Consider the following 14,482-nt stretch of genomic DNA (forward strand, 5'->3'; position numbering starts at 1 on the left):
CATTCCATAATTTTAATAATTTAAAAACAAAGTTGTACCAAAATGGAATGAGTCAGACATTATTAGATTCTTGGTATATTTATTCTCTTTCTTCCTCCACAATAAAGCTTAGCAACTGTACAAATCAGGGAACTGTACAAGTTTTACAGAAAGGACTGCAAGGAAACTTGAGTACTCATTCAAAAAATTCTCTCAATTCCATGTAGAAATCTGGCAAAAATAGAATGTATTTTGAGCCCAGATAGTCAGAAGAATTTACATATATATATTAATATATATATATATTAATATATATAGATATATATAAAAAAGACATCACTGATGTCAATGACAAATTTTTACAAACCAACCCAATTATTAATCAGGTTTTTTTAAAAAATGCCCCAAAACCAAAACTGGGTTATTACACGTTCTTCAGATTTGTGGAGCATCCAATTCAACAGGCATTTGGTGTCTTGATGAGTCAGTCAGAACAGCCAAATTCTCAGTGTCTTCAGATTTCAGGTGCAGGCTTGCTTCTGAAATGTTTACACTGTTCTTTTCATTTCCAGAGTCATTATCGGTTTTTAGTCTCTTAGCTGGTCTTTCACAACTTGATTCAGACTCGTCATTTTCATTCTGTACATTTATCAGTTTGACATCGCATAAATCATCTTTCTCACAGCCATTTGTGCTCATTTTTGCATGTCCAGAAACTGCAGAATTATTGACAGGTCCATTGTAGCTCAATCCCTTGATTTCGCCATAATCATGCCACTGATCTGATGTTTCAACTGGACCATTAGTATTTGTCCCTGCATCAGATACAACAAAAAGATTTCAGTTGGCTCTTCATTCTATTACCTGCAGATATTTTTCAAAAACAAAACAAACATTGTTTTAACATTACATCTCATTCAAATGTACAACTTCTCTTTACAGACTATCAAATACAGAAACATAGATTTAGAAATTGCCGTGCACTCAGCTAGTGGCACAAAGTTTTTGTGGGCTGGAGGAAGGATAAGAGCACGAGGCTGAGCTGTTCCAATTGCAACCTTGGCATCATCCTATTTGATCCTGGGATAAACTTCCACCCACATATCTGCTCCCTTGTCAAGGCAACCTACTTCCAGTCCCGCCTCAGCTCACATGATGCTGAAACCCTCATCCACCCCTCTAGACCTGACCATTCCAATTCTCTATTGACTAATCTACCTTCTTCTACTCTCCATAAGCTTGAACTTATCCAAAATTCTGCTGCCCACGTCCTAAAAAAGAGTCGTGTTCACTCATCACCATTGTTTGCTAACCCACACTGGCTCCCATTCTGGCAACACCTTAATTTTAAAATTCTCGTTCATGGCCGTGTCCTTCCCGAATTCCGTAACCTCCTCCAGCCTGACCACCTCGGATTTCTTCACTCCTTCAATTCTGCCCTCTTGCGCATCCTGTGTTTTAATTGCTCCACCACTGGCAGCTGTGCTAAAACTATGGAATTCCCTCCCTAAATCTCTCCGACTTTCTCTTCTCCTTTAAGCCACTCCGTAAAGCATACCTTAATTGTTGCACTATTGACTTATGTTGCATGTCTGATTTTGTTTGATAATGCTCTGGTGAAACATCTTGAGATGATTTTCTGTATGAAAGGTACTGCATAAGTGCAAGCTGTTGAGGAGACTGGACAGAGCACAGCCCTCCTACCTATAAATGTATTTATATACTAATTGTTCAGGTTAGACATGAACACTCACATTTATGGACTAAATCATTTCCCCTTTTCCAAGCAACACTTCCAGTTTCAACCTCCTCTGAGTACATAATAAAGGGGCAGGGGCAGAAGCAATCATAACATTCTTAACGTGTTATGAGTTCAGATAGATTTGAACCTGCCTGTAAATAACTGTTGCTACTCAGAGAAAGTAGTTTTAAAACATACACCAAAAATAATTAACAGCCCAAAATGGTAGAAATTAGTTTTCAATAAAATCAAGTTAAAACTCAACGTTTATTGTACATCCCTATGAAAATAAAGCCAAATAAATGCATGAAATCTAACTTTCTTGAGAAGGGAGTGTACTTGTTGCCCACACCGCCTCAAGAAAATAAGCCCATGTTCAATTCTTGCATCCTTTCGGGTTTTGTGCACTTTAAGCAACATTGGCTTAATGGCCACAAATTAAGTTTAACCTCTTTTCCCCATTACACCTCATGTAAATGTATGTTTTACTACAGACTGTACAATTTAGAGTCATTACGGCTTAGGAGGCTACTCAGCCCATAAAGTCCACCTCGGTCTTTCAGGGCTTTATTAATTTGCCTTTTTTGATGATGTTGGTCAGCTTTTGCCATCTTTCTAGGTAGCTTTCACGGTTGAATATTTTTATCTTTATTAAAAGCTTTACTAGACAAATGGGAGTGCTTTGAACAGAAAAGCTCTCTTTTCTCCTTTATCAACTTTTAATTATATTTGAACAGGGTTTTATGCAAGAAATGCTCTAGAATACAGAGGGAAAGACTGCAAAATCCAATTTTTACAGTAAGCAAATTTTATTTGTAAACACACTGACCAGTAAATGTGCATTTAATGTGATCAGTTTTACTCTTAAACAAGTTGCGACAAATTGTCACAGTCACTGTAGAAAAGGTAGTCAGGGAAAGATCATGCTTTGAATATAAATTAATGAGTCAAATAAATCAAAATGAGCGGCTGGGGAAGGTCCCAGACGATCCCCTTAGTTCTGGTATGCCCAAGTTGTGAAGAATATGTTAATTAAACCAAGATGACAGAACGCCCTTCTTCACAGCTGGAAAATGGGGTTCAGATTAACTAGTATACAATCAAGTCTATAAAATCAGTATGCAGCATTATGTCTATTTGGAAGCTGACATATGCTAGGCATAAGGGACATTTTAGTTTGTTTCAGAGGTGAGTGGGTGGGGAAGAGGAGAAAGAGGTGAGTGTTTGAACTTGGTAAAGGGTCTGACTACATTTACTACTGTGAGTAGGTTATACTTTTAAAAGAGTAAACCCTTTATTGCTATCATTGTACATAATCTGTGCTGTTTAATATATATCGTTCTTTAATAGCTGTATATAAATCTGCTTAGTTAATTTAGATTCTAAGCTTAGCTTGGGAATGGCCTGTTGCTGAAACTGTCTTCCAGAGTGGGCTGGAGAGGTAAAGTGCAATAGGCACCAGCACTATGATTAAGAGTGTCCTATGATTAAGAGTGTCCTAAAAAGTAGACATCACTGCAGGAGCAGAAAACTGCAGGATGCAGCTTTGGATCCACAGGTGATGAGATCCACTTAAAAGTGTGGCGAGACAACTGGAAGATGAAATGGTTCATTAGAATAGCCTAAGTTACATTATAATCATTGGCAGAGGCTTGTCCTACCATTCTAGTGAATACAATGTTTTAATATGTAACATACAACTAGGTGACGGTTCCCACACCTTATGATAAAATGTGTGCACCTCCCCACCTCCATTGACAGAAACCAAGTTAGTATTTCGCAAAATAATTTTTTTTCCATCAAAAATATATCAAATATCACTTCGATGTTTACAGAGCTTTAGGCTACTCAATTGAATAAAAAAAAAAGTCCCCACGGTTTACATCAAAAGAGAACTCTATCATACTTCCCTTAACCCTTAGAGATCCAGAGCAAGACAGCAAGAACCTCGGTATGCAGGAGCAGCAGCACATTCAGGCAAGGAGGGACAGCACATTCATCGAATAAGCCATCTTTTATCTTCTTTTGTTCATTTACACACAATAGTAATTTTTATTAAAGCAATGCATTTGGAGGAAGTCAGCTTGCAGGTAAAGCCTAAAAATGCTGTTAAATTAAATATAGGTGACTCTAACAGCATGCAAAGGGCAATATTTAATGAAAGTTACAAGATTCTGTTGAATTTTAAACAACTAATTACTAACTTGAAGTTAAAACTGCTACAAGTTAGAAAAACTTATGTTGCTAATTATTAACAGCTGTCAGGCAAACATATGCACTGATTAGTCCTGCCATGTTAAAAAAGTTGAATTTAAAAATTTTCACATTTAACTGATAACATTTTGTTATCCTTCCTCCCTACTGCATAGTTGTGAATAGAAGCATGTGCATATGTATTAAGCAATCCAATCAATGAACATCTAAATCAATATTTACACAGATTGCTCAAAATAAAATCAGTGCTGCCAGGCACAGGACCACCCTCCTCCCCCAACAACAACTACCCAGGTGAAGCCTTGCATGTCTCTTCACTACTGACACATCAGGAACCCAAATCTCCAGTTTCTCACTACAGTGATGCTGCAGATTCAAGAGCTGAGAATATTAAGCACAAACTGATAGATATTCAAGACTACGAAGGGTTAAGGTGAAGAGTGATGGACTGGTTAAGATGGTAACGAGGGGGCACAAACTAAAGATAATTGCAACAAGAATTAAATAGGACATAGACAAGTATTTTTTGACAGTATTCATAATTTTAACCACCCTCTGCCAAGAGTTTTGAAGTGATCCTTTCTAAAAAAGAGAATTAAATATTTGCTTGAAAAGAGGGATATTAAAGGGTATGAGGAGCAAGCAGGAGAATGGGTTGAGATTAGGCAGCTCTTGTTAAAATCACTGGTGTAGTCTTGATGAACTGAATGCACTGTTTTTCGCTGTATTTTTCTTTGATTTTATCACAACCGTAAGATCAAGTGTAGGGGCAGAAGTAGGCTATTTGGCCCATTGAGTCTGCTCTGCCATTCAATGAGATCATGGTTGATCTAATAATCCTCAACTCCACTTTCCTGCCATTCCCCCATGACCATTGGTTCCCTCACCGATTAAAAAGCTGTCAAATAAATATCATAAAATGCCTTCTACTCCAATTGGATAATTTAGGCTCAGACATTCATTCAAATATTTAGAAATAAAAGCAAGTATTACATACCAATATATGGTTTACACGGAAATCAGACTGCACAAAATGAACTTCGCTAATGTTAGGTTTCACACAACGATACCAATGAAATGGAAACAATGTCCTATATGACAGTGAAGTTAATATTAGAATATTTCATGCATTCAGGTAACTGGGCATAAGACTTGTGGTGACTTGCTATTACACCAATGTTATCCGTTGACTGATCTTCTGATTTTAATATGTGGGAACAATGGTTTTAGGTCTTAATAACAGTAAGAATATCTTGAAACCACCAAGACAATATACCAGAAGATAGTACCTTGATCTAAGGTACTAGGTATGTAATTTCCTTTGTCTATTTCTGACATTTGGTGGAGGAAATCCTTAATATATGTACTCTCAGAACAAACAATAACTGCCATAAACATCAGCGTACTACAGATAAATATCTGAAACTAAAGTATTGATTTTTACTCAGTAATGCATGCATGCGGTTATGTTTAATATTTTCAAAAAAACCCTCTGCCTTATTCGATCAACTTCACATTGTAAGCCTCAGACATTTCACATTTTCTGGTCAATTTGTCAGGGATGGTTTTGGGCATCAAAACAAATGCAAGTTCACTCCAAATTAGTAAGAGCACAATAAAGGAAGATAAAAGCAAAGATTGTTCTTCATCTAGTAATTCTCCAGCATAGAGAAAGGAGCCCAGAAAATATCAAAGTAGCTTGAGACAAACTAAACTAATTTTAAGATGCATGCTCAATAAAGGACAGCATTGGATAATGTCTCCTACTAAGCTACTGCTTCGATAGTATACTTGCTGAAATTGTAGTGCTAAAGTATAGGCAACTAAAATGAGGTATACTGAAGAAAATATAGACCCTTTAAACTCGAGCAGTGAAGGGAATAAAAATATCTGATAGTTGTTTTAAATTGCAAATGTTTTATGATGACAAAGTTAACAGTAAAAGCAATGCATAGCAACTTCACAGCAACAAATGCATAAGCAGAAAGGATTGAGCCTTAAATCAAGACAAGACAAGTTGATTCACAACTCACCATTCATATTACTTCCTATTGCAGCAGTGTCTTCCCTCTCTGTCTGACTACTGCTACTGTTTGAGGTGGTTGGAGGTGGTGAAGGTGCACAACTGGAAGCTGTGCTCTCAGTTTCATCCAGGAGACGGTCCATATAATCCCTAAAACCAATTTCAGATTTGTTACACAAAGGCCTGACTAGCCTTTTCAAACTGGCTTCAACTTCTGACTGGGTCCACTAGAAGTGCATATTTAAAAGAAACATTTTTCTCTGTGCCATGACTTGCTTTTTCTACCATGCACATAACCTTTCCCTGCCATATGAACCCCACGTGCAAGCCTTCTGTCTGTTAACTACAATAGCATTTCTACATAACTAAACCAAAAACTGATTTATGATGCACTAGGACTCCATGTTCCACCAGAATAGGGTACTGGTTATCATAATGGTTTTTAGTTTCTTTGTACAATATTTTAGCATGGATGTACAACCAGATACCAGGAGTGACAACCAATTTTCTAATGGGTTTTTAAAAAGTTCACTTTAAAAATTACAACAGTGTTTATACTCAAGTTGCTAACAATGATTTGATTTAGTCAGAACAACAGCTTTAGAGCAGGTGGATATGCAGTAGTACTACTAAACAAATTAACATGAAATTAAAGATGTTGGCCAAGAGCATTGATACATTAGGATTTCTGCTCAGGCCACCTGCTGAGATTACACTCCTAGAATATTATTTCCAATGCAAGCCTGTCCCTTTCTTCTCTGATTCCTTGCCAGTGAGAAAGGGAATCACACCAGACTGGTTTCAATACTGTTCCTCTGCTGGTGCATTATTCGCTGAAGAGGGAGCATCTCCGAATTTGATATTACTTACACTACTGGCCTCCAAATTAAAAAAAAACATGGAAAGCGCTGAATGTCCTGGCCCCAGTCAGAGAACAAAACAGCAGCAGACCAATGCTAGATGATAATGTGGGAGGCTACCATACCATTTGTCCCAGTAATATCCAGCCAGATGCAACTACAGAAGGAGCTAGGAAAACCAGCAGCAGGGGAATTCAACGGAATTGAACGACTAGACTTAATATATCACGGTTCCACTTTGGATCAAAGTAAAATTCAATACAATTTTTCTGGGGAACCAGGGTCAGACCAAAACCTTTGCCACGTTGAAATTTGCTACATGAAGCCTCTCTTGTATCTAAACATAATCCGCTGCACCAATTTCTTTATCAGAGCTTTATACAACACAACTGGACTATGGAAGGGAAAAGGGATATGGCAGTTTAAAAACACAATAGTACGCATTGATATGCTGGGAAAAGCCAGCAATACAGAACACATTTGCTAATGTAATGGTAGAAAATAAATTGGCATCATATTATACAACTGGGGGGCCATTTAGCTAGATAGCTGGCTTGTGGATCAGATTAATGCCAACAGCATGGAGTTTGACCTCTGTCTGGCAGAGGTAGACTCAGAGCCTACCTCCTTGCCCTACCCGTACTAAAGAATTAATTGCCAAGGACCTGCCTTCAGAGAACTCGAAGATGATTATGCAACTATTTACTGTCAGTAGTACAAAAATACTTACGTAACACCTGGATGAAGATTGTATTTCTTTTTTCCGAATCTAGTCTGCTGTGCAAAAAAATCATAACGCTCAGACTTCTTCCACATGTAATAAAATGCTACACAATCCCCTACTGACCGTGTTCTCACCTGAAATGTTAACATTAAGAAATAATCAGTAATAAAATATTTTCACACCATAAAAATTAAGTATATGCATAATTAGAATTAACAAAGTTATTTCCTGGAAGACAAGTTTTGTTTGCTGTTTGTTTTAGTCTTTTACGCCAAATTATTTTGCTGTTCAACTATTAGTATGTATAAATATTTCAAATCTAGTTATACATAAAGTATCTTGCATATGAATTGCCTTTATATTGTGTCTTCTAATAGATTTTTAAAAATTTAGTTTAAGAACCTGAACGTGCCTCAAAAACGCTAGGTTTCAATGAAAATATACACAAGGAAAAAAGTTGCAGAATCTCTAACCATATTTGCATAGTCTGAGAACATGCAATTTTCAGTATTTCCCAGCATGAAATACTAGGTTTAATTTGCAGCTGCATTGCATTTCCTCAGCTTGGAGAATTTAGCTGTTTCGTTTTCAATATTTTATATTATGAAGTACTCAGTTAAACAAAGCCTCTTAACAGTTGGGGTTTCTTTGTTTTCCCGCCAACGAAGATTGTTAAAACCTTTCTCACCAATGATTTTTCTTTTGGGGGACGACGACAAGGGATTTTAAAATGTAAAATCTGGGAAATGGCAACAATTACTGAATTTTTGAGCATAACTTCTGTTTATAGAAATTTATTTTTTATTTTAAAAACTGAAAGTCGACAAACTTATCAATAGTGCACTAACTGCTATAAGGCCGAAAATGATAAAATTCAGAGGAAGTTTTGGTGGGGGTGCCTAATGGTACATCTGATATATTTCAGAGGGGTTTGGGTATGATGGCCGAAAAGTATTCAAGTGCAATTTGAGTCCTGTTCTTAATTCCTTTACATCACAAAACTACTACAGCCTGCCCAACCAGCTATCAGCAACCCAATTCCATCAGCTTCTGTTCTCTCAACTCCCAAGCCTCCTTCCCCAGCCTAACTGGACTCCAGATCACATGCCCCTAGTACTCCCTCCCACTCCCAGGACACCTGTTCAGTGCTCTCAAACTCTTGGACTACATTCCTTATGCTCCCTGATCTATCATAGCTGCTTAAGATTTTTAAATTCCCCATTGATCCCAGATTCCAAGATCTTTCCAAGTGTTCCTAGAGCCTGCTACTCTAGTTTTCCCACAATCGTGGAATGCCTTCCCACCTCCCCTAGATCTTAAAACCCTATCAAAATATACTGGAAGATATTGAATCCCGTTCTTGTACTGCTAAATCTCAGGCCCTCTTCTCAATGTTTTCAGATGTCAGGGCCAACCCCAATGCTGATAAGCGAGTGTACCTTTAATGATACTTGACATAGAATCCTCGTATAAGAGATCTTCTATTACTTAACTAAAAAGAATTATAATTAATCATTAATGGATGGATCAGTGACGATGGAAAGTCAGTTTCATTATACTGCATGAAAATAACTTTACACAATTATTTGTACTAGAAAGTAAACTGCTTTTCTCAATATAAATGTGAATGGAGGACTATTGCTTTTTATACAGAATCCACAGAATTTCATTACACAGGTTCTAATGGATATTCTAGTTCTGCTGGCAATACCAGGATATATATATGCACTAATAAATAACACACCTACAGGAGGTTCATAGAATCATTCCCATTTCATCTGCAGAACTACTCCACTGGAATGCTCAGCTGAAATAGAACTGAATATGAATAACATTTGTGTATAGTCATCTTGAAATCACATTTCAACTTGTTTCTGGCTGCAGCTTTTCCCTAGTGCCATTTTACTTCTGAAGGAAAACAGTGAAACTACCTTTCAAAGTGAGTTTGGTCCAGACAGAGCATGTTAGCTGCCTTATAATATAAAATGGGCTTGCTAGCTGGCATTTCAAACTCTGATAACATTTATAATTAGAATTTTCCAATACATCAACATTTAATCCTGGAAATTCAGTTCAGGATTACAAACATGGATAAGAGATTTTATACCTTATTAGCCTGGATCAGATGGAAATCTTTTCCATATGCCTTAAGTCCCTGTTCAAAATTCCTACATTCTTCTTCACTCCAAATTGAGAGTTCTTCTACAGTAAATGGGGAAAAAAAATGAGCAAGAATGGTTCATACCTCAATACAATTCACAAGTATTAAATATACTGGTGCTGTAATTCAAAAGTCTGAGTAATATTTGCAGCAGTGCTGAGATATGGCACTGACTACAGACTGGCTAATTGACATTAAAAAAAGGTTCTCAGCCAGATGTGAGACTTGTATTTACAGATATTTCATCCAAGCTTTTTTATATATTACGAATTATGAGAACAAACTCCCTAGATCACAGCTGCTAAAGATCAGTGATCCATATCCAGGTTTCTGTTGCTTTCAGGTGACCTGCAGGCAGCTTTCCTTTTGTTTATTTTACTTGCCACTGGGGAAGTTTCTTGGCTCTAAATAACTGTAAAGTGCCCAAAATCAGTCACTTGGTGCTGTTTGACATTTTTTGGTAGCGGAGAAAATAAAATCTTCATCTTGTTACTCTCAACACTACTTCAGTGCTCCAATGCCTCATCACACTGGGTTGGCCTCCTATCCAAGTACTGCACCTAAAAAAGGTGGCTGATCTTGCAGTAACAATGGGCTATGTCCCATTAAAAGGGGCAACAGATGGTCAAAGAAATCTCAATTATTCCTATCAAAAGTTTCCATGCTACTGTGCATTTGATTTTTAAATATCCAGCACCTAGGTAATGACAGACTAGATAAATTAGTATTTACTTCTTTGGATATGGTAATACTTACTTGGAGACTTCACTCTATTATAATGTTGACGGTGGGATTTAAGTACACCACAGATAATCCCACCAAAACTGTTTAAAAGTAACTATTTTGGGATTAATATTGGCACAGTGAGTTCAGTAGATACAGAACTCATGAAACTTAAAAATATTCATAAGGATACACTACACAACGTGAAAAAAAATCACTGCAGTTACAAAAATACAGTCAGCAGCAATTTCGGAAAAACAAACACTCAACTAAAGCCAAGGTATAAGCCAAACTTGGAAATAGGAGCAAGTATATTATAGAAACACAGCTTAATTTTACGAATACAGGAATAAAAAAAAACACAATGCTGACTTCACCCAACATCCCTCAAGTGGAGGAAACATCTGACCAAAGTTAACTGAAGCATCTGAAAGACAATCTTGAAGTTAGAATTTGGGGCAAAGATAGGTACTTGGAAAAATGCACGGAAACATTTTATCTAACTGATCTTTAATACAACTAAAAAGAATTATTGCAAAGCCAAGTTGAAATGGTTTTGAACATGCTAGGCTGTAATACTTTCAACTGCAAAGGAAACACCACCACCTAGTGGGGAATTAATATGTTTTTACCTCTGGCTGCCTTCACATTAAATCTCAATCTTCGCAATGCTTCCTCTGCATCAAAGTTGCATTTAACCAACTCATACAACGCCTGCAAAAGATAAAAGGAACCTTTATATTTGTGGATTTTTCTCGATTAGTATTCAAATGTTATTTTGTTAGTAAGATTTTATTGTATGTTATGATATTTTGAAGGACTCTCACCAAACACAAAGTTTGGTTTGTAAAATTAGATCCACTGGTTTCTATGTAGTGCTTTCACAGGGCGCTGACCCTTGTTCTACTATTAACACATTCTGCTCTTACTTTTATGCCATTATCAGCACTGCTGTTAGTCTTTACCACTACCATTAAGACTCCTTTTGTCTCGTGTCAATGACATCTTTGTCAATCTCTCCTTAGCTCCCACTTATCCCTGTCCTTCTATCTTGCTTCACCCCTCAAACAGTATAAAATCCATCACATTTCTACTTCTGTTTAGCTATGAAGAAGTGCAATACGGACTCAAAGCCTTCAACTGTTTCTCTCTCCATTGATGCTGCCAGACCTGCTGAGTTTTCCAGCATTTTTTGTTTTTATTTCAGATTTCCAGCATCATCAGTATTTTGCTTTCATCTTCATGTATGTTATGTTTTTTTTAATCATTCTCAGGATGTGGGCTTCGCTGGCTGGGCCAGCATTTATTACCCATCTCTAGTTGCCCTTGAGAAGGTGGTGGTGAGCTGTCTTCTTGAACCGCTGCAGTCCATGTGGTATAGATATGCCCACAGTGCTATTAGAAAGGGAGTTCCAGGATTTTGACCCAGCAACAGTGAAGGAACGGCGATATATTTCCAAGTCAGGATGGTGAGTGACTTGGAGGGGAACTTCTAGGTGGTGGTTTTCCCATCTGTCTGCTGCCCTTGTCCTTCTAAGTGGCAGTGGTTGTGGGTTTAGAAGGTGCTGTCTAAGGAGCCTTGGTGAATTCCTGCAGTGCATCTTGTAGATGATACACACTGCTGCTACTGTGCATCGGTGGCGGAGGGAGTGAATGTTTGTGGATGTGGTGCCAATCAAGCGGACAGCTTTGTCCTGGACGATGTCCAGCTTCTTGAGTGTTGTGGGAGCTGCACTCACCCAGGCAAGTGGGGAGTATTCCATCACATTCCTGATTTGTGCCTTGTAGATGGCAGACAGGCTTTGGGGAGTCAGGTGAGTTACTCGTTGCACGATTCCTAGCCTCCGGCCTGCTCTTGTAGCCAGAGTATTTATGTGGCTAGTCCAGTTTAGTTTCTGGTCAATGGTAACCCCCAGGATGTTGACAGTGGGGGATACAGTGATGGTAATGCCATTGAACATCAAGGGACGATGGTTGGATTCTCTCTTGTTGCAGATGGTCATTGCCAGGCACTTGTGTGGCACGAATGTTACTTGCCACTTGTCAGCCCAAGCCTGGATATTGTCCAGGTCTTGCTGCATTTGGACATGGACTGCTTCAGTATCTAAGGAGTCACGAATGGTGCTGAACATTGTGCAATCATCACTGAACATCCCCACTTCTGACCTTATGATGAAAGGAAAATCATTGCTTAAGCAGCTGAAGATGGTTGGGCCTAGGACACTACCCTGAGGAACTCCTGCAGTTATGTCCTGGAGCTGAGATGACTGACCTCCAACGACCACAACCATCTTCCTTTCTCTAAGCATGACGCCAACCAGCGGAGAGTTTTCCCCGATTCCCATTGACTCCAGTTTTGCTAGGGCTCCTTGATGCCACACTCAGTCAAATGCTGCCTTGATGTCAAGGGCAGTCACTCTCACCTCACCTTGGCAGTTCAGCTCTTTTGTCCACGTTTGAACCAAGGCTGTAATAAAGGTCAGGAGCTGAGTGACCCTGGCGGAACCCAAACTGGGCATCAGTGAGCAGGTTATTGCTGAGCAAGTGCTGCTTGATAGCACTGCTGATGACCCCTTCCATTACTTTACTGATGATTGAGAGTAGACTGATGAGGCGGGTGATTGGCCAGATTGGATTTGTCCTGCCTTTTGTGTACAGGACATACCTGGGCAATTTTCCACATAGCTGGGTAGATGCCAGTGTTGTAGCAGTACTGGAACAGCTTGGCTAGGTGCACGGCAAATTCTGGACTATTGCCGGAATATTGTCAGAGCCCATAGCCTTTGCAGTATCCAGTGCCTTCAGCCGTTTCTAGATATCACGTGGAGTGAATCGAGTTGGCTAAAGGCTGGCATATGTGATGCTGCGGACCTCCGGAGGCTGAGATGGGCCATCCACTCAGCACATCTGGCTGAAGATTGTTGCGAATGCTTCAGCCTCATCTTTTGCACTGCTGTGCTGGGCTCCTCCGTCATTGAGGACGGGGGTGTTTGTGGAGCCACCTCCTCCAGTGAGTTGTTTAATTGTCCACCACCATTCACGACTGGATGTGGCAGGACTGCAGAGCTTAGATCTGGTCCATTGGATGTGGGATCGCTTAGCTCTATCAATCACTTGCTGCTTATGCTGTTTGGCACGCAAGTGGTCCTGTTTTATAGCTTCACCAGGTTGACATCTCATTTTTAGGTATGCCTACTGCTGCTCCTGGTATGCCCTCCTGCACTCTTCATTGAACCAGGGTTGACCCCCTGGCTTGATGGTATTGCTAGAGTGGGGGATATGCCGGGCCATGAGATACAGATTGTGTTCGAGTACGATTCTGCTGTTGCTGATGGCCCACAGTGCCTCATGGATGCCCAGCCTTGAGTTGCTAGATCTGTTCGAAAACTATCCCATTTAACACAGTGGTAGTGCCACACAACATGATGGAGGGTATCCTCAGTGTGAAGGCGGGACTTCGTCTCCACAATGACTGTGCGATGGTCACTCCAATCTTCCGACTAGGCACTTTACAGCCTTCCGGGCTGAATATTGAATTCAACAACTTTAGATCTTAAACTCCCCCTCCGTTTCTTCCCCCTCCCTTTTGTTTGTTTTTTTTTTCAATAATTTATATAGATTCTTCTTTCCCCACCTATTTCCATTATTTTTAAATCTACAACCAATACCCTGTCAGTCTTTCCACCCCACCCCCACTAGAGCTGTACCTTGAGTATCCTGCCATCCATTCTTAATTAGCACTTTTCTTAGATAATATCACCACCTTCAACACCTCTTTGATCCTTTTGTCTGTGACATCTTTTGATTATCTGCTCTTATCACTGCTTGCTTGTCCCCACAACCACCCCACCCTTAACTTCTCTCCCCCCGCCCCCCACCTTAAACCAGCTTATATTTCACCCCTCTCCTAACTATACTTCAGTTCTGTTGAAGGGTCATGTTGGACTCGAAACGTCAACTCTTTTCTTCTCCACCGATGCTGCCAGACCTGCTGAGTTTTTCCAGGTAATTCTGTTTTTGTTTTGGATTTCCAGCATCCGCAGTAGCTTTTTGTTTT

At 39.2% G+C, this 14,482-nt stretch overlaps 1 protein-coding gene across 4 annotated transcripts in view; it reads right to left on the minus strand.

Annotated features, from left to right (window-relative positions):
• Positions 1-285: 285 nt before the first annotated feature.
• The window catches only part of mier1b (mesoderm induction early response 1b, transcriptional regulator), a 52,935-nt gene continuing 38,738 nt past the window's right edge, over positions 286-14,482 (minus strand). For 2 of the 4 annotated variants that reach the window (XM_078561284.1, XM_078561282.1), the window contains exons 9-13: positions 11,058-11,139; positions 9,649-9,743; positions 7,548-7,675; positions 5,968-6,107; positions 288-794 (exon numbers count right to left, since the gene is read on the minus strand). In XM_078561284.1, the coding sequence (XP_078417410.1) occupies positions 415-794; positions 5,968-6,107; positions 7,548-7,675; positions 9,649-9,743; positions 11,058-11,139 (825 nt within the window). In that variant the 3' untranslated portion in view covers positions 288-414. Of the gene's footprint in view, positions 844-5,967; positions 6,108-7,547; positions 7,676-9,648; positions 9,744-11,057; positions 11,140-14,482 lie in introns of all 4 variants that reach the window. The other 2 variants (XM_078561285.1, XM_078561286.1) reach the window with 2 other exon arrangements.

This window comes from Cetorhinus maximus, chromosome 17, assembly GCF_964194155.1.
Source record: "Cetorhinus maximus chromosome 17, sCetMax3.hap1.1, whole genome shotgun sequence".
Taxonomy (NCBI): Eukaryota; Metazoa; Chordata; class Chondrichthyes; order Lamniformes; family Cetorhinidae; genus Cetorhinus; species Cetorhinus maximus.